The sequence below is a fragment of the Saimiri boliviensis genome, chromosome 7 (genome assembly GCF_048565385.1).
Source record: "Saimiri boliviensis isolate mSaiBol1 chromosome 7, mSaiBol1.pri, whole genome shotgun sequence".
Classification (NCBI taxonomy): domain Eukaryota; kingdom Metazoa; phylum Chordata; class Mammalia; order Primates; family Cebidae; genus Saimiri; species Saimiri boliviensis.
In genome coordinates, this window is record NC_133455.1 from 68,526,169 (window position 1) to 68,546,523 (window position 20,355).

A 20,355-nucleotide genomic window follows, 5' to 3' on the forward strand; every position below is an offset into this window, starting at 1 on the left:
GGACCATTGTCAGCTGCCTTGCTGGAGGCTGGGTTTGGTGGAGGGGGAAGAGCAGTAGTTCTAGCCCATGGACGTCCACCCAGCCCTCTAAAGTCACACGAGACACACATGGATTCGGAAATCAGACACCTTTATTTGGGGGGCACACGTTGGCACTTTTGGGTGTGGACATTGCATGCAAACACATCAAGGGATGACGTCACTTCTTCCCAAAGCGTTGAGGGACAGCCAGGCTCCAGAACTGGGAATGCAGCCCCTCTCCAGCCCGAGGACTCAGCCGTTGATTGCTCCAGGATCCCCGGGTATTTCTGCCAAATCTTAGGAGAGATTAGTCCTCAGATCCCTTCAGTCTTCCTCCTCTAGCCCCATTCCTTTTCCTCTTCCTCTGTCCCCTGCCCTTTCCACCCCCAGCCCCTGCCATGCTCCTGTCCCTTTCAGACTCCTCACCTCTGGGGCTGAAACAGGAAGGCTTGGCTCCGGCCAGGTCTCTCCATTGCCTGGAGCAGGGAACGCAAGAGTGACCCAGGGCTCTGGGCATCCTGTGGTAGGCGGGGTCCACTGTCTTCCTCCTGTGCCAGGGGCTATCAGGGAAGGAAGACGGGCAAATACCCTGGACACATAAGTCATAAGGGGAAGGGACTGGCTTCCAGGGGCGAGTGGTAGGAGGCTGCAGAACCATTTCCTCAGATGTGAGGACCTCATGACAACCTTGGCAACCAGAGAAAGTATCAGAACCTAGAGCACAAGTCTCAACCAAGGTAGAGGCGACAAGGTATGGGTGATAAGGGGATGGGATGCTCACTTACCTGTGAGAGCTGGTCTTCCTGACGGCCTCCTGGCCCTTCAGCACAGCCGGGATCTATTAGCAGCAGCAGCACCAGCACCAGCAGCGCAGCAGCCTGCCTAGAATCCATTCTGCCATCCACCCTCCGACAGCCACCCCGGCCTCTTATACTTGCTGTCACCCCACCCCCAGCCTCACAGCAGCCTTAGGGGGAATCTCGAACAGGCAAATGGAAATGCAGGGCTCATTAGGAGCCACCTGGGATCCCTTCCCATGGTGCCCCCAGGACTTCCTGCTCTCAGCGTCCTGCCCCCGGCCCCTAAGCCTGGAGTGATAGACTTTATTAGATGCATAAATTCTGTCTCCAGAGCTCAAGAAGCATCATTAGTTGCAGACGCTGTGTCAGAGCCAGGCCCTGGGGGGCCTTACAAGAACCCCCAATCCCTCAACAGGTTGGAGAGCTTCAGTTTATCACTTCCCCTCGTTCCTAATGGGTAGACTAAAGCACAAGAAACTCATGTCCGCTGGGCACAGTGGCTCACGCCTGTAATCTCAACACTTTGGTTGGCTGAGGCAGGCGGATCACCTGAGGACCAGAGTTTGAGACCAGCCTGGCCAACATGGTGAGGCTCCGTCTCTACTAAAAATAAAAAAATTAGCCAGGCAGAGTGGTGCATGCCTGTTGTCCCAGCTACTCGAGAGGCTGAAGCAGGAGAATCTCTTGAATCTGGGAGGGAGATGGAGGTTGCAGTGAGCCGAGATGGCACCACTGCGCTCCAGCCTGGGTGAGAGTGAGACTTTGTTCCCCTTATCCCCCCCAAAAGAAACTCATGTCAGGAGGGGTTAAGTAGGCTATCCTGGAGTGGAAGAGGAGTGGGAAGAGCCAGGGTCAGAGTCTAGGATGACCAGGCCTGGTCCTCTCCGTCTGGAGCTGACAGGCCCCGACAGCCCATCCTCTGCTTGTGTGCCTCTTGAGGGCTAGTCAGATTTGCCTGTGGGTAGAAGATACATTCTGCTTCATGATAGTGCAGAGGATTTAATTTTTGTTTTTCTTTCTGAGATAGAATTTCACTCTTTGCACAGGCTGGAGTGCAGTGGCACGATCTCGGCTCCCTGCAACCTTTGCTTCCCTGGTTCAAGTGATTCTCCTGCCTCAGCTTCCCAAGTAGCTGGGATTACAGGCGTGAGCCACCGTGCCTGGCCTGTAGCTTATTATTTTTTTTATTAAAAAAAATATTTTTTTGGCTGTGTGCAGTGGCTCACCCGAGATTGCACCACTGCACTTCAACCTGGGCAAAAAGAGTGAAACTCCATCTCAAAAAAAATTATTTTTTGTTGTTGTTGTTGTTGTTTTTTGAGACGGAGTTTCGCTCTTGTTATCCAGGCTGGAGTGCAATGGCGCGATCTCGGCTCACCGCAACCTCCGCCTCCTGGGTTTAGGCAATTCTCCTGCCTCAGCCTCCTGAGTAGCTGGGATTATAGGCACGCACCACCATGCCCAGCTAGTTTTTTTTGTATTTTTTAGTAGAGACGGGGTTTTACCATGTTGACCAGGATGGTCTCGATCTCTTGACCTTGTGATCCACCCGCCTCGGCCTCCCAAAGTGCTGGGATTACAGGCTTGAGCCACCGCGCCCGGCCTCAAAAAAAATTATTAAGATACAGAAGGCTAAAGGGTTTTGGAGCCCACTGAATGGGCGTGGCTTTAAATCTTTGCAGAGAGACCACCCATCTTCACTAGAGCGTATTGCTTCCGACCCGCCTCATCGCCCTTCCTATGAAGTCGCCCTCCACAGTGAAGCACTGCTGCCACCCTGTGGTCACAGCTCCTCACTGCCAGCTCCGGCCATTTCCTTTTCCTAGAATCGAGAGCTCTGCAGAGGAAGCGAGGAGGGTGAGGCTGAGTGGAGGTGCTAGGGTCTAGACTTCAGAAGGACAGGAGCAGGCTACTGTGGGGCTGGACTATCATTCTGCCTCCTCTCTCTTTTGTCATCGCAGCCTCTGCCTGGCTCTGGCTCTGATCTATTAGGGTAGCCTAGAATCCTGTCTTAGGGAAAATCAGAATCATTAATCCTCAGGGAAAGGCCTTCAAAGCCTATGGTGCAGGTTCCTTCTAATCCTACAGTCTCTTTCTGAGCATCCCCACCCGTGTGGGTCTCTAGCCTGTGCTGAGGAAGAGCCATGACGTAAAGGCCTTGGACTCTGCTTTGAGCTTCAGTTTCCTTACCTAAAACACGGGCCCATTTTACAAGGAACTTCTTTCTAGGGTATGCACTATTTTTTTTTTTTTTTTTGAGACGGAGTTTCACTCTTGTTACCCAGGCTGGAGTGCAATGGCGCGATCTCGGCTCACCGCAACCTCCGCCTCCTGGGTTCAGGCAATTCTCCTGCCTCAGCCTCCTGAGTAGCTGGGATTACAGGCACACGCCACCATGCCCAGCTAATTTTTTGTATTTTTAGTAGAGACGGGGTTTCACCATGTTGACCAGGTTGGTCTCGATCTCTCGACCTTGTGATCCACCCGCCTCGGCCTCCCAAAGTGCTGGGATTACAGGCTTGAGCCACCGCGCCCGGCCAGGTATGCACTATTTAACATACTTTTTGTAATCCATTCAGCAAAACAGCTGGCATAGAACAGGTATCCTCAAACATTAGCTGTGATTACCTCACATGCCCCAGCTGGGGAACTTACCATCTCCTGAGACTGTCTTCAGACATATTTCTCCTTGTGCCAAGGGGGCTTTCGGCTTCCTGTGGCTTCTACTAGGGGTTCTTAGTTTGCTTCATTAAGTCTCACAGAACATCTCTCATCTCTTTCATGTGTAAAAGCTCTACATATTTTTGAAGACAGTTCATTCTTCTGCTCCAGCCGTTTTTTTTTTTTTTTTTTTTTTTTTTTTTGAGACTGGTCTTGAACTCCTGACATCAAACAATCCAACCACCTTGGCCTCCCAAAGTGCTGGGATTTACAGGCGTGAGCCACCGGGCTCGGCCCACTCTGTAGTCTTTTTTGCTCAAGGGGAAGCAGCCCACTCTTTAAGGCAAGGGATCTAGGAACCAACTTACCCTTTAGATATGTAGATTAGAGCAGGTTTGTATCTATCTGGATGCTCCAAATACCATATTTCTATTAATGTAGACGGAGCTAGGGTGAATCTTTTTGTAAGCTTTGTCTCATGGTTGGTCCCAAGCACAGAACCTGACATTCATCATCATGACATCTTGTAGTTTACCACCTTTTCCTTTTTGAGACAGAGTTTTGCTCGTTACCCAGGCTGGAGTGCAATGGTGCAATCTTGGCTCACCGCAACCTTCACCTCCCGGGTTCAAGTGATTCTCCTGCCTCAGCTTCTCTAGTAGCTGGGATTATAGGCGCCCACCACCATGTGCTCCCCCCCACCACCAATTTTGTATTTTTAGTAGAGATAAGGTTTCTCTATGTTGGTCAGGCTGGGTCTCAAACTCCCAACCTCAGGTGATCTGCCTGTCTCTGCCTCCGCCTCCCAAAGTGCTGGGATTACCAGCGTGAGCCATCTTGCCTGGCCAGTTTACCACTTCTTGAAAGGGAGCATCAATGGCTCTTCTGTGGGCAGTAGCTGCTGTATCCCATCATGATCCTTGTCTGCTCCTATCTGACAAGAGGTCCACAGGAGCAGCGGCGTGAGGGTGCATGGGACATTGCAGAGCTGGCTCTAGGCCAGACAGAACTCAGTTGTAACCCTAGCTCTCACACTTCACTGTGTGACTTGGCTAAAAATTCATCAATAAAAGGAAGTGACTATTCCTGTTATCACGAGTTGAAGAGTAAAGCATTCTACCATCCCATGTAGCATAGGGCAGCCACTCAATGTTTACCATCCTGCTGCTTCTAGTATTTCTCTAAACATCAATTACAAGTGGCTTTGAGCTGAGCCGCATTCAGAAAGAGGCTGGTCTAGCTGGCTTCCTGTGTCCAGGATGGAGGTGACTGGTCTCCTCTGAAGTTGGAATAGGTCGGTGCCTCTAACTTGGTAAACTGCCCAGTCTTCAGAGTTCATTCCCACCTCCAAAACCTCATAATGTGGGCTTCGGTATTTGGCTTTCAGCAATTTCCTTTCTTACCCTTCTCTGGACCCCCATGTACTCCTGGCCATAACACAGTGAAGACCACCACTGCTTTTCCCACTCTCCTCAGGAGGCACAGGCTGTCTGTGTCACGTGTCTACCAAACACCAACCATATACAGCTTCTTAAATCATTTCTCTCCTACTGGGAAACTCCAGAGACTCCTGCTATCTTTTGTCAAATTCTTCAGCCTGGCTCACTATACTCATTCGTGATGTTAATTATAAAGGAATAAACAGATGCAAGAAAGTATCTGTGATTTCCCTACACTTCTTCCTGATTCCCATAGGCTCTGAGCATTACTTATTTTTCTTGTGAACTTCTGACCTGATTTTTTTTTTTTTTTTTTGAGACAAGAGTTTTCACTCTTGTTGCCCAGGCTGGAGTGCAATGGCATGATCTCAGCTCACTACAACCTCCGCCTCCCAGGTTAAAGCGATTCTTCTGCCTCAGCCTCCTGAATAGCTGGGACTACAGGTGTGTACCACCACATCCAGCTAAATTTTGTATTTTTAGTAGGATGGGGTTTCACCGTGTTAGCCAGGATGGTCTCAATCTCCTGACCTCGTGATCCCCCCGCTTCAGCCTCCCAAGTGCTGGGATTACAGGAATGAGCCAGTGCGCCCAGCCTAGGGCTGTTTGTTTTTTTTTTTTAATGGTTGGGTGGGGGTTGTCGACAAAACACTGAAACGTAAAAGGCCATTTGCCATCAGCAACTCTCCCACCTGCCATCCACATAAAGCACATACTAAGTTTCCTGGTGAGTGCTTGCTGCCAGGATGCCAAGGGCCCTTGTCTCCAAGGCAGTCCACAGGAGCTCTGCCCTGGGCCTTCTGTCGCATTTCGTAAGTGATAGAAATTATCCACCTACTCTAGGCTGTGTCGCCCCTGTATAAAAACTAGGGACAAGAATCCCTGTTCCTTCTGTCCTAAGAAACGGGGGAGTAAGGAAGCCGACAGACCGAAAGCCCAGTGACCTCCCTGAAGAGTGGACAATGGGACCTGTAGATAGAGTAGTGAAGCATCAGACATAACAGTGGTTCACTTGATAGTTTAATGTTATATTTGCAGCATAAATAAGGCACGATATATGCCAGGGCAAGGGAGGGAGGGAGAAGGCATGGCTGGGGGATAACTGCTAAGTGGCAGGGGAAAGGAAGATGGTCGTTAGGATGAACAGAGCGAAGCCCCTGCCTCAGCCCCATCCCGGGAGATTGTGAGAACCAGCTCACAGGGATCATGCTGAATCAGGTGGAGGGGAAAAAGGAAAAGAGAGTTTTGTAACAAAAAATAAAATAGCCTGTAGCACGGCATCCTCCTACCTGTCAAAGGCCACCACTGGGCACTGGGGAGACCCAGACCGAGTCGAGTTCCTTGATAAGATGGAGAGGTGTTGCCACATGTCAAAAATATATAGCTGAACAGAGATATAATCATAGATACACACTGCTTCCTTTTCCAATAGATGCTATGTTAGGATGCGGCAGCCTCCACTCTTGGGGCTCGGGGTTCATCTCCTCCCTGCCTGACAGGTGTGTGTGCTGTGAGGGAGGAACGGGACAGCTGAAGCTCTGGCTGGTCCTTACTGTAACAGAGAGTACGGAGTGACCAGTTTGTAAGGAAACGTCGGACCACTCCTGTCCAGACCAATGCATAGCTTTAAGGATACGACTAGAAAGAAGACAAATCTGGATTTTGAGATCACTGATATAATGGTGATTGTTTTAATGGGAACGGAGGAAGAGGCTGAAAGAAATGGAAGAATGTTAGTGCAAAGGCAAAAGATGTATTTGAAATATTCTTCACACCTGTAAGAATTTCCCAGCTTATCCCTAAGAAATGGTTCTTGGCTGGGCGTGGTGGCTCACACCTGTAATCCAAGCACTTTGGAGGCCAAGATGGGCAGATCACCTGAGGTCGGGAGTTCAAGACCAGCCTGATCAACATGGTGAAACCTCATTTAAAAAAAAAAAAAAAGAAAGAAAGAAATGGTTCTTAACTTTTAGTGTACACTAGAATCACTTGCAGTGCTTTTAAATCCTGCCCCCAGAGTGTGTGATTCAATAGGTCTGAGATGGGGCATAAGAATGTGTATTTTTTTTTTTTTTGAGACGGAGTTTCACTCTTGTTTCCCAGGCTGGATTGCAATGGCGCGATCTCGGCTCACCGCAACCTCCGCCTCCTGGGTTCAGGCAATTCTCCTGCCTCAGCCTCCTGAGTAGCCGGGATTACAGGCATGCACCACCACGCCCAGCTAATTTTTTGTATTTTTAGTAGAGACAGGGTTTCACCATGTTGACCAGGATGGTCTCGATCTCTTGACCTCGTGATCCACCCGCCTCGGCCTCCCAAAGTGCTGGGATTACAGGCTTGAGCCACCGCGCCCGGCCAGAATGTGTATTTTTAACAAGTTCCCAGATGACTGCGGCACTGATGCTGCTGGTCCTGGACCATGTTCTGGGACCACTGCCCTAAGATCAAGTCAGTGAAACTATTGCTCATAGCCACTTCTTACAGATAAAACATCACTCACCAGTAGCTACTGCTGGTGAGTTATCTCTGTGCTATTAGCCCCCCATTAAAAAAAATAAGCCCTAGTAGCTATGATACAAACCTGCATCTACAAAGGACATAAGCTGCTGAAACCTGCTATACTCTCGCCAGCCTTTTCTCATTCTGGGGCAGGACTTCACCCCAAAGAGAGACAACTCAATTGGTACCGAGGGTGGTAACGGTGGCCAGCAGCCACCTATGCTCATTCCTACTGGGTCATCACCTTGGTATGGGCTGGGGGAATTTATGTCTATATGCACATTTGTGGGTACAAACAGACACAGAGAGAAATCAGTCCTGTACTATGAGAGGGATGACTAGAGGTGTGGGAGGCTGTGGTGGGGTGGAGGGGGTCCTTTCATCTGCTTTAGAATACTCACCTTTCCTGTTCTTCCAGACGCCCCCACCCCCGTCAAATGTAAGTGTAAAGAAAGCAGAAAGAGCATATCAACAAGGCATATGTGATAGTTAGGAAGACTGGAATCTAAAGAGACTAGTTATGAAATTAAAAAAAAAAAGAAATAACATTTCTTTCCTGTGTATACAATGTACAGCATTAATGGAAAATTAATGATTTGGGGATGGGAAGGAGCTGATGAAAACAGGAGAAAACTGGCGGGGACAGCCGTCTCGGGGGCTAGCACCTTCAGGAGCCTCTCAGTGTGGAGCAGGGGAGCCCCAGAAACCTCAGGAATAATTTTCTGGTGTCTGTTCGGTGGTTCAGGCTGTACATAGTGCACAGTTGGGGTCAAGACTCCATCTACCAGGATGGGTGGTGCCAGAAAGCAGTGAATCAAGGAAGGAGCAGAACATGTGACAGAGGTCGTATGTAAAACAACAACAAAAAAGGAAGAGAACAGGGAGAGAGGAGTGAACGAGATGAGGTTCAGTTAGCCCAGTCCCTCTTCACTACTACTTGAAGTACATGGTCTAAGCTTAGGGCCAAGGAGAGCGGTGAAGGCTTAGGAAGTCAGATTTGGGGTGCTTAACCAGCAGCAAAAAGGGTAAGTAAAGGGGGTATGACTTTTTTTCGGCCTCTCTAGTAGTGTGGAGGGCTTTCTTAGACTTTTCAATTCTAAGTAAGCTTTTTGTTAGGGGAATGGGGCAGAGAGTGAGCAGACCAGAGACCTGGTTCTGGCCTCTTCCTCTGTGGCCTTGGGTACGTGGCAGCTAGCTAGGGTGCTTACGTATCTAGCACTCACACTGGAGTGGGTGGGAAGCCGGAGTCCTGTATTCACTGAATTCAGGACACCCACCATACACTCAGCTCCTTTCTGAACGTGTCCTCTTTTAGGCCTCTAGAAAGGCCATGGACCTTAGGAAGGGCCAAGTGACATGTTTGGTTCTGGTCCAGATGAGTCTGGAAGACAAAGATTGGGGGAGTGATCACATGGCTGGTAGCAATAAGAAGGTGAATGACTTCACCTTTGACTATCAGGGAAGCTTCAGGGTAAGCAATTGTTCTGCCTCCTTAGTGAGACTGAGAACCAACTCAAGAGCTATCTGGGGGCTCTGACCTGCTGCTTCCTTATTTGAGTGCCATTTCGTTACTGTTTCGTTACTGTGGTTCTGACATTGCTCCTTGTTTAGGTCCCATATGCAAACTTCCCACTGATAAAAATGAAGTTAGGACTAGATAATTAGTCACGGGGGCTAAGAACTAAAAAAGACCCTCACATAAATTAGCCACTCAACACAGGGACAGACTGGCAGGGCGTGTATGCAGTGACAAACTGATTCTTTTTTTTTTTTTTTTTTTTTTTTTTTTTTTTTTTTGAGATGGAGTTTCGCTCTTGTTACCCAGGCTGGAGTGCAATGGCGCGATCTCGGCTCACCGCAACCTCTGCCTCCTGGGTTCAGGCAATTCTCCTGCCTCAGCCTCCCGAGTAGCTGGGATTATAGGCACGCGCCACCATGCCCAGCTAATTTTTTGTATTTTTAGTAGAGACGGGGTTTCACCATGTTGACCAGGATAGTCTCGATCTCTCGACCTCGTGATCCACCCGCCTCGGCCTCCCAAAGTGCTGGGATTACAGGCTTGAGCCACCGCGCCCGGCCGACAAACTGATTCTTAACTTTAAAAACACTTGACTGAAGGGGGAAGAAAAATAGTCAAGAGTCTTAGGAAAGCTCCTTAGGAGCCATAAACTCAGTCAAGCTGTAGGGCAAGGCTGCTACTGGGAAATCAAGACACTAAAAAGATGAAACAAAACTCTAAAGCAGGAGAAAAGTCCCAGGGAGCAGCCATCCAAAGGAGAAGTCCTGAGCACAAGTTATGGCTGTGAATTTTTAAAGGCAAAAGTGAAGTCCCTGGAGGTGGTAACCTGCATCCTGACCATCTGTCATAACATTTGCTAGTCTGAGTCACTTCAGGGGCTATTCCAGTTAGGTACCTGGTGGTAGAGGATGAGAAAACCATGTTTTCTCTCCTTTGTCTTTAGGGGTGTGGCCTGTTCAGCACCAGCCCTGAAAAGCAGGAGGGGAAATTTAGAACAAACGCAGCAGAACATGTTACCTGACTGGTTCACTAGGATAGGATATCACTTTAAGGATATGGGAATCTTGGAGCTTAGAACGTTTTCTCATTCCCCTGTGACCGTCAATTTTGGAGACAAAATAAGAAAGGAAGCTGGCAGTTATTTTGTACGTACGTTTAAGATGGAGGCAGGAAAGATGGAGAGAAGGACATTCTTGGCTTGCACAGATGGCAGAAGGTGGCTCTGGGACAACTGGAAGGGTTTCACATGGAAAGGCTATTAAAGCTGACCTATCTATCCACAGGCCTCTGGCTCTGAATTGCTTCCTATGGTCCAGGTGGAAACTGCATAGTTGAGAGCCAAGGGGAGATGAGAAGCTTTCAGGTGGAAGAAAGAGGGACAAGAGGGATGAACTGCTCCCCCTGCACCCCAACTCTTCAAAGTAAGAATGGCTGAAAGCAATAGTCACCGATTTCCCAGGCCAGACTCTGGGTCCTTTGCTGGGAACAGTTCTGTACTTTCCCTCTTCCCTTCGTCGCTCCTTTCAATCTTATAACTCAAGTAAATCCACTCAGGACCTTGGCTATGATGCTTCAAGATCCTGGAGCATTGCATGTAGGGGGAAGAGAGCAGAAATGGGTTGAAGAAACTCTAGAGGACCTGGAAGACCTAGTGGCTAAGCTAGGAACCTGGTGAAAGAGAAAGAAGGTAGTCCAGATGGTGATGGGCACTTGTGAACAGAAGACTCTAGCTCAGAAAAGAAGACAGGTGTGAGGGGGAGACATGGGGTACAAGTCCCCTACATGACAGCCTCCAGGAGGGCTGTGTCTGAAGTAGTTACAGAAGGGAGGCAGAGGTGGTAATGCTGACGGGAATGAAGAGGCAGAGGCAGGAGCAGAAAGATGACCAAAGATGACAATATGTTCGCTTTGGCCGGTAAACTCTTATAAAACATAAAGGAATCAATTAATCCCTAACCTGATGGAACAAGCCTTGAACTGCTTTGTCCCTGTCGGCCCTGATGATTAAAACTGAAGGGAGAGGGAGGGGAGGAGATAGAATCGGCCAGTCAGATCCTGGGCCCTTCCCTTTTTACTACCAAGCAATCTTTAATAATAAGGCCACAAAATGAGGTTGCCGAGGGGTGGTGGGAAAGACCCCGCCACTACACTAGATAAAGTCAAGTGACAAAATGAGGTACCCAAATAGCTCTGGAAATAGATGAAAAAGAATTAGAACTCTTGAGGGTTTTTTTCTTTTTTTCTTTTTTTGGTGGCAGGTAGGGAGAAGGAATAAAGCTTATGGAAGAACTGGAAAATACTGCTGCTTCATACATCAAAGGTAACCTCACATTCTCCGTAAGTAAATGTTTTAACTAGAGTTAAGGAAGAGAAAAAGGAAATGGGTAAAGAAGCAGCAGTGGGAGACAGAGTCCTGAGTCCACTGGGTGGCTGGGGCTGGGTCGGTGGGTCATATGCCATCAAATCTAGCCTCCCTCTATCTGGCAGGAAGTGGCATGCTGGTAAGGAACAAAAAGGTAACAGCCACAGCTTAGTGGGAAGAGAGGGAGCTGAGAAACCCCAAACCTAGAAGTGCCAAGGGTTAGTGTTAAAAGAGACAGATACACGTGCATGGGGCAGGGGCGATTGTTCGGACCATCTGGAAAGGCCTTTGGCTGTGGGTGCATCAGAAACCCCACCCTTGGGGATGATCTATGAGGCTCTGGGGCTGGGAGGCCCCCAGTACAGGTGTCAAACGTAATGACCATGTGGCTAAAAAGCCTAAAAAGCCCCATATCTGTCCATTACTCACAACACACAATTCCCCCTCACCCCATATTGCCATGTCCAAGGCAGATGGGAGGGGGTAAGATGACATTTCTCTTGGCTCTTGGGTGGCGAGCTCTGGCTGGGAACCTCTTCACCAGAGGAGGCATCATCTGCCCGCAGACTGGGACTGTGGGGTCATGATCACATGCGATTGTATTGGCATGCTCAGTTCTGTCCTTTGGCTGGCCATCTGAGTGAGGACCGAGGTGGCCACAGCTTCAGCTGCAGAGCGAACACTGAGGCCATTGCTAGGGGCTGTTGCTGAGCTGTGCTGAATCACAGGGGCTGGAGAACCCGTTGGCTCTGAGCTTTCCTTGGGGCTTTCTGCCAGGAAGGAGGGCAAAGAGCAGAGAACAATTGGTTAGAAAACAGAATGGGAAAAGAGGCATGACTACCTTTTGCCATAGTTCTAAAGCCCAAAGGGGAAATGAAACTCATCTTTTTTTGGGGAGAAACTTCCCAGAATCCTGGCTTCTAAGTCATAAATGGACTAGGAAATGGGAAGCTGTAAGAAAGGAAGAACTGGCCAGAATCAACCTATATATCCCAAGAAAATGAACCTCCAACATGATCATTACACTGTCTGGTTTGTAGGTCTTTGCATAGTTCATTACCCATACTTAGAACACTCATGAAACAACTCTTCTTAGTCATTACTTACTTTCTTTCTTTTTTTTTAAGAGATAGGGTCTCACGCAATCCTCCTGCCTCTCAAAGTGCTGGGATTACAGCATGAGCCATGGCACCTGGCCTTCATTTTTTTTTTTCCCCTAAATATTCTATTAAAAAGACTTTTTATAACAAAATAAGTGATAGAGCAGTCATTATTTACATACATGTAATACTTTAACTTTGGGTACAAGCAGATGACAAGCAAAGACATTAGCAGAGCGGTTACTGAATGAAAATATGATATAGATAAGAAATGCTGAAATTGAGATCTTGAAATAGTAATTATTTTAAATGGTCCCAAAGAGATATGATAATATTGGGAAGAAAAAAAATCAAGGTACTTACAAATTTCTTTCTATTTTTACCTTTTGGTGGTCCAAATAGTTTAACACGTATAACATATATTCAGAGGCTAATAGTGTTTTAAACCTATTTGATATTTTACACTTCTTTAAAAAACTCAAAAATACCTTATTAAATAATTGGCCTTCATTTCTTTAAAGGTGATTTAAAATAGATCTCTCTTAGGCCGGGCGCGGTGGCTCACGCCTGTAATCCCAGAACTTTGGGAGGCTGAGGTAGGTGGATCACGAGGTCAAGAGATCGAGACCATACTGGCCAACATGGTGAAATCCCATCTCTACTAAAAATACATAAATTAGCCGGGTGTTTGGCACGTGCCTGTAGTCCCGGCTACTCAGGAGGCTGAGGTGGAAGAATCGCTTGAACCTGGGAAGCGGAGGTTGCAGTGAGCCAAGACTGTGCCACTGTGCTCCAGCCTGGTGACAGAGCAAGACTCTGTCTCAAAAAAATAAATAAACAAATAAATAAATCTTTTTTTTTTTTTTTTTTTTTTTTGAGACAGAGTTTCGTTCTTGTTACCCAGGCTGGAGTGCAATGGAGCAATCTCAGCTCACCACAACCTCCGCCTCCTGGGTTCAGGCAATTCTCCTGCCTCAGCCTCCTGAGTAGCTGGGATTACAGGCACGCGCCACCAGGCCCAGCTAATTTTTTATATTTTTAGTAGAGATGGGGTTTCACCATGTTGACCAGGATGGTCTCGATATCTTGACCTCGTGATCCACCGCCTTGGCCTCCCAAAGTGCTGGGATTACAGGCTTGAGCCACCGCGCCCGGCCCAGATCTCTTTTTAACCATCCTCTTTGATTAATTCTCACAGGAACTGAATTATTCCATTATTTTATGTATTTATTTTTTTCCCTGAGACCAAGTGTTGCTCTGTCACCCAGCCTGGAGTGCAGTGGTGCAATCTCAGCTCACTGTAACCTCTGCCATCCAGGTTCAAGAGATTCTCATGCTTCAGCCTCCCAAGTAGCTGGGACTACAGGTACACACTGCCATACCTGGCTAATTTCTGTATTTTTAGTAGAGACGGTTTCACCATGTTGGCTAGGCTAGTCTTGAACTCCTGACCTCAAGTGATCCACCTGCCTTGGCCTCCCAAAGTGCTGAGATTACAGGCGTGAGACATCGTGCCCAGCTTATTCCATCAATTTAATTTATTTTTTTAAACAGAGTCTTGCTCTGTCACCCACAATGGAGTACATTGGTGCCATCTCAGCTCACTGCAACCTCCGCCTCCTGGATTCAAGCAATTCTTCTGCCTCAACCTCCTGAGTAGCTGGGATTACAGGTGCATGCCACCATGCCCAGCTAATTTTTTTTTGAGACCGAGTTTTGCTCTTGTTACCCAGGCTGGAGTGCAATGGCGCGATCTCGGCTCACCGCAACCTCCGCCTCCTGGGTTCAGGCAATTCTTCTGCCTCAGCCTCCTGAGTAGCTGGGATTACAGGCACGGGCCACCATGCCCAGCTAATTTTTTGTATTTTTAGTAGAGACGGGGTTTCACCATGTTGACCAGGATGGTCTCGATCTTTTGACCTCGTGATCCACCCGCCTCGGCCTCCCAAAGTGCTGGTATTACAGGCTTGAGCCACCGCACCCGGCCCAAAAGGCAAACTTTCAATAGTCAGTTCTATTTCTGACTTCCTGATGAATGCCTGAGTCTTCTTTTAAGATTCAGATATTGCCTCCTCTGTGAAGCCGTCTTTGTTACTCTCAGTAAATTAACTGTTTTATTCTTTGTGTTTTCCTAGCATATATTCATCAAATATTTACTGAGCATCATCCATGTACCAGGCATGGGTACACAGAGAAGAAAACAGGAATCCTGTCCTTAGGAAGCTCCCAGTTCAGGGAATCCTTGACTGGGACATTTGTCCTTAGCTTATTCACAGGTTTATATGATCCTATGAATCTCTCAGAGGTAGTGACAATGTCTTATCATGTGTCAAGTACTTACACAATGACTATACCACACAGCAGGAACTAAATACATCTTTGCTATAATGAATAAGTAAGGCCAGGCAGCCTGTAATCCCCAAACTTTGGGAGGCAGAGGTGGGTGGATCACATGAGGCCAGGAGTTGCCTGGGCAACATGGCAAAACCCCGTCTCTATTAAAAATACAAAAATTAGAGATCCAAGATGGCTGATGACTAGCAGCTCGGGATTGTAGCTCCCAGTGCAAGCGCAAAGAATGAGAGGACGCCACACCTTCACATGAATTCTTGTTTCTCACGCACCAGGAGATTCCCAGCGGAGGAACCCCACGGGTCGCCAGCGCGACTCTTGTGACCAGCGAGGCAGTTTTGCCGGTGCCTTGGAGCATCGGTTCTTAGTGCAGAGTCAGAAAAGCACCATCAATCTTAATGCCACTGATTTAGTCGGCGCAGTGGGTTGCTCAGATTTCGGCGCTGAGAATCAATAAGTTGGACGTCCACTTAGAAACCCAATTACAAAGACGGTAAATACAAAGACCACAGATGGATAAATTTATAACGAAGGGAAGAAAACAGCCAAAAAAGGCTGAGAATACCCAAGATCAGAATGCCTCTCCCTCAGCGGGGGATCATAGTTCCTCATCAGCAACGGAACAAGGCTTGATGGAGAACGAGTGTGTTCCAATTACAGAAGCAGGCTTCAAAATGTGGATAATGAGAAACTTCTGTGAATTAAAAGAACTTGTTTTAACCCAATCCAAAGAAACTAAGAACTTTGAAAAAAGATTTGACGAAATGTTAACAAGAATACACAATTTAGAGAGGAATATAAGTGAATTGATGGAGCTGAAAAACACTATACGAGAACTTCGTGAAGTATGCACAAGTTTTAACAGCCGAATTGATCAAGCAGAAGAAAGGATATCAGAGGTCGAAGACCAACTCAATGAAATAAAACAAGAAGACAAGATTAGAGAAAATAGGATAAAAAGGAACGAGCAAAGTCTCCAAGAAATATGGGACTATGTGAAAAGACCTAATCTACGCTTGATAGGTGTACCTGAATGTGACGAAGAGAATGAATCCAAGCTGGAAAATATGCTTCAGGACATTATTCAGGAAAATTTTCCCAACCTAGTAAGGCAGGATAATATTCAACTCCAGGTAATACAGAGAACACCACAGAGATATTCCTCAAGAAGAGCAACTCCAAGGCACATAATCGTCAGATTCACCAGGGTTGAAATGAAGGAGAAAATACTAAGGGCAGCCAGAGAGAAAGGTCAGGTTACCCACAAAGGGAAGCCTATCAGACTTACAGCAGATCTCTCAGCAGAAACCGTACAAGCCAGAAGAGAGTGGGGACCAATATTCAACATCCTTAAAGAAAAGAACTTTTTTTTTTTTTTGAGACGGAGTTTCACTCTTGTTACCCAGGCTCGAGTGCAATGGCGCGATCTCGGCTCACTGCAACCTCCGCCTCCTGGGTTCAGGCAATTCTCCTGCCTCAGCCTCCTGAGTAGCTGGGATTACAGGCACGCGCCACCATGTCCAGCTAATTTTTTGTATTTTTAGTAGAGACGGGGTTTCACCATGTTGACCAGGATGGTCTTGATCTCTTGACCTCGTGATCCACCTGCCTCGGCCTCCCAAAGTGCTGGGATTACAGGCTTGAGCCACTGCGCCTGGCCAAGAAAAGAACTTTCAATCCAGAATTTCACATCCAGCCAAACTAAGCTTCACAAGTGAAGGAAAAATAAAGTTTTTTGTGAATAAGCAAGCACTCAGAGATTTCATCACCACCAAGCCTGCTTTACAAGAGCTTCTGAAAGGACCACTACACATAGAAAGGAACAAACAGTATCAGCCTTTCTAAAAAAAATACCAGAAAGAGCATCAATATAATGAAGAATTTACATCAACTAATGGGCAAAATAGCCAGCTAATATAAATGGCAGTATTAAACTCACATATATTATTATCAATTCTAAATTTAAACTGACTAAATCCCCCAATCCAAAGACAGACAGGCAATTTGAATAAAAAACTAAAACCCATCAGTATGCTGCATCCAGACCCATCTCACGTTCCAGGATACACAAAGACTCAAAACAAGGTATGGAGAAGGATTTACCAACCAAACAGAGAGCTAAAATAAATAAATAAAAAGCAGAAGTTACAATTAAGCAACAAAGATCAAAAGAAGCAAAGAAGGACATTATATAATGATAAAAGGATCAATGCAACAACATGAAGAGCTAAAGATCCTAAATATATATGCACCCAATACAGGAATACGCAGACATACAAGACTTATAAAGAGACTTAGAATCCCACATAATAATAGTGGGAAACTTCAACATTAATATTAGACAGATCAATGAGACAGAAAATTAACAACGATATCCAGGACTTGAACTCAGATCTGGAACAAGTAAATGTAATTAACATTTATAGAACTCTCCACTTTAAATATACAAAATATACACTCTTATCAGTACCACATCATATCAACTTAGAAGTTTAAACGAAATGTTGGTTGGCTCCTTGTTTGTTATTCTCTTCCCTCATTTTCTTTTATATTTCCATTATTAAGGACAATTATAGGCATACCCATATTTAGATTGCATTCTAGCCCGGGCAATAAAGCAATACCCCCATCCTCTCTCCCTCTTCCTCTTTGTCTTTCTTCCTCTTCTTTATTCTTAAAAAAAAAAAAATGGCCGGGCGCGGTGGCTCAAGCCTGTAATCCCAGCACTTTGGGAGGCCGAGGCGGGTGGATCACGAGGTCAAGAGATCGAGACCATCCTGGTCAACATGGTGAAACCCTGTCTCTACTAAAGATACAAAAAAAAAATTAGCTGGGCATGGTGGCACATGCCTGTAATCCCAGCTACTCAGGAGGCTGAGGCAGGAGAATTGCCTGAACCCAGGAGGCGGAGGTTGCGGTGAGCCGAGATCGCGCCATTGCACTCCAGCCTGGGTAACAAGAGCGAAACTCCGTCTCAAAAAATATATATATATACAAAAATTAGCTGGGCATGGTGGTGCCCAACAACTCAGGAGGCTGAGGCAGGAGAATCACTTGAACTTGGGAGACGGAGGCTGCAGTGAGCCGAGATCAAGCCACTGTACTCCAGCCTGGGTGACAGAAAGAGACTCTGTCTTAAAAAAAAAAAAAAAGAATAAGTGGTTTAATGGACTGACTACGTGTCAGGGTTCTCGCAGAGACTAAGTAGAAAACTGACTATATGTAGATTACATACTGATAAACAGTCCTTAGCCTCTTTAGCCCATCAACAAGATTTAAAATTACTGAACTTGAAACACTTTCTTATTTTGATTTACAGAACACCACATTCACCCACGTAGCTGGTTTTCCTCCTCACTTTCTGGTTGTAGGTTCGTTCTCATTTCTATGAACTGTAAATGCTGGAGTACTCCATGGTTAATTCCTGGGACTTCTCTTTTTCTGTCTATGCTGTCTCCCTTGGGAACTTCATCTAGTTTCAAGGCTTTAAAAACTAACTATGGCCAGGTTTGGTGGCTCACACATGTAATCCCAGCACTTCGGGCAGCCAAGGCAGGCACATCCCTTGAGTCCAGGAGTTTGAGACCAGCCTGGCCAACATGGCAAAACGTCACCTCTTAAAAAAACAAAAGAGTTAACCAGGCATGGTGGTGCACTCCTGTGTTCCCAGTTACTAAGGCTGAGATGGGAGGATCACTTGAGAGTCTGGGAGACAGAGGTAGATCCTGTCTCCAAAAAAATCCAAAAGCAAAACCAACAAAATCAAAACTAACTATATGCTGCTAATTCCCAAAGTTTTATCTTCAGCCTTTTCTCTGAATTACAAACCCATATAACCAACTGCCTGCTTGACATCTCTACCTGTAAGCCTAGTAGGCTCCTTAAACTTAGTTTGTCCAAAACTGAGTTCCTGATATACTTCCCAAACCATGTTCCCCTACACTTTACCCTATCTCAATTAATGACAACTTCATTCTTGCAGTTGCTCAAGCCAAAAACTTTGGTGCAATTTTTAAATTCTTTTTCTCATATATACCACCCCATCTACTCTCATCACCCCAACTTCAAAATATATACTGAATTCAACCTGTTCTCACCGCTTTCAGTACCATTATCCCTTGCTTGTATTACTGTAATAGCCTCCTTAGTGGACTGGCTGCTTCTGCCCTTGTACCCTGATGTCTCTAACAGAGGAATCCCGTTCAAATGTAAGTCAGATCAATTACTATTATTATTATCATTATTATTACTATTTTGAGACAGAGTTTGGCTCTTGTGCCCAAGCTGGAGTGCAATGGAACGATCTTGGCTCACTGCAACCTCCATCTCCCAAATTTAAGCAATTCTCCTGCCTCAGTCTCTTGAGTAGCTGAGATTACAGGCATGTGCCACCACGCCCAGATAATTTTTTGTATTTTTAGTAGAAACAGGGTTTCACCATGTTAGCCAGGCTGGTCTTGACCTCAGGTGATCACCTGCCTCAGCCTCCCAAAGTGCTTGGATTACAGGAGTGAGCCACCGCGCCTGGCCTAGTCAGATCAGTTATATCACTCTTCCACTGAAAACGGCCTCTAATAGCCCCCAGTGTAAAAGCTGAGATCCTTATCATGACTGAAAAGAACCTACATGAAATGTTGCTGTTACCTCCCCGACTTCATCACCAATTACTCTCTGCCCCCAACTCCAGCCTAGCCTCCTTGATGTTCCTGGAATGTACCAGGTACCCTGCCCCGTTGCATCTTTGCAGTTGCTGATCCTCCTCCCTATAGTACCTTTTTCCAAATAAATTCATACAGCTCCCTCATTTCCTTCAGGTCTTCATTCAAAAGCCACCTAATCTAAAATTTCCATCCTGCTGCTAACATTTCATATTACCCTTCCCTGTTTTCATTTTCCTTCTAACATTTACTGTTATCTAACATGTCATATATTTTACCTATTTATCTTGTTTACTGTCTTTCTCATCCACTAAAATATAAGCTCCTCAAGGGCAGGGATTTAATCTAATCTATTTGGTTCCCTATTATAAGCCCAGCATGTAAAACCGTGCCTGGCACAGAATAGACACTCCATCAATATCTACTTAATGAATGAATGCACCCTGAAGTACATATTAAAATTAAAATTTAGAGAGTTTAAAATTGGTGATATGGTTACTCCTTTTCTATGGGAACACATCTTTGAAATGATAAAGACAGTGGAAAATAATTCAATACATCAACATTTGATAGCAATAGTTCTATGAATTTAATTTGCAAAAAGAAAGCTAGCATTTATTGCCCATAAGCAAATTATTCACAGTAATTTAAACTTCAGAATTGTGCATGTCCTGAGCACAACTCCATGGCCATTGCCTTCTAGCACTATTTTATGTGTGCTCATAGATTACAAACTGAAACCAACATCAGCCTATCATTAGAAAGATAAAATGTACCCTAAATCCCAATGTATCATCTGTGGTTTATGTCTTTTCTAGCCCAAGACAGTATCTTTCGAATAAGAAATATCTAGATATAAATCTTGGCTTCGCCACTTTCCCAGCTTGGTAACTTCGGCTAAGTGACCTAATCTGAGTGCAGTTTTCTCACAGATAAACATATCC

The 20,355-nt window shown here is 46.1% G+C and overlaps 2 protein-coding genes across 7 annotated transcripts in view; both read right to left on the minus strand.

Moving 5' to 3' along the window:
• Nucleotides 1-109: 109 nt before the first annotated feature.
• On the minus strand, nucleotides 110-9,183 carry NPFF (neuropeptide FF-amide peptide precursor). The gene is made up of 3 exons (XM_003939242.3): nucleotides 807-9,183; nucleotides 448-569; nucleotides 110-317 (listed from the first exon to the last, which is right to left on the minus strand). The coding sequence occupies exons 1-3, from the start codon at nucleotides 912-914 to the stop codon at nucleotides 200-202; spliced, it is 348 nt and encodes a 115-aa protein (XP_003939291.2). The 5' UTR covers nucleotides 915-9,183; the 3' UTR covers nucleotides 110-199.
• Nucleotides 9,184-9,505: 322 nt separating this feature from the next.
• LOC101033438 (cyclic AMP-dependent transcription factor ATF-7) overlaps nucleotides 9,506-20,355 on the minus strand; it is a 114,119-nt gene continuing 103,269 nt past the window's right edge. For all 6 annotated transcript variants that reach the window (XM_074402688.1, XM_074402686.1, XM_039472072.2 and 3 more), the window contains one exon: nucleotides 9,506-12,071. In XM_074402688.1, the coding sequence (XP_074258789.1) occupies nucleotides 11,854-12,071 (218 nt within the window). In that variant the 3' untranslated portion in view covers nucleotides 9,506-11,853. The remainder of the gene's footprint in view (nucleotides 12,072-20,355) is intronic.

Coding starts and splice junctions, on each gene's coding strand:
- NPFF (XM_003939242.3), bottom strand. CDS start 914: ATGGATTCTAGGCAGGCTGCTGCGCTGCTGGTGCTGGTGCTGCTGCTG. Junction 570..806: donor AGGAAGACCAGCTCTCACAG/GTAAGTGAGCAT, acceptor CCCCTGGCACAG/GAGGAAGACAGTGGACCCCG. Junction 318..447: donor TTCCTGTTTCAGCCCCAGAG/GTGAGGAGTCTG, acceptor ATCTCTCCTAAG/ATTTGGCAGAAATACCCGGG.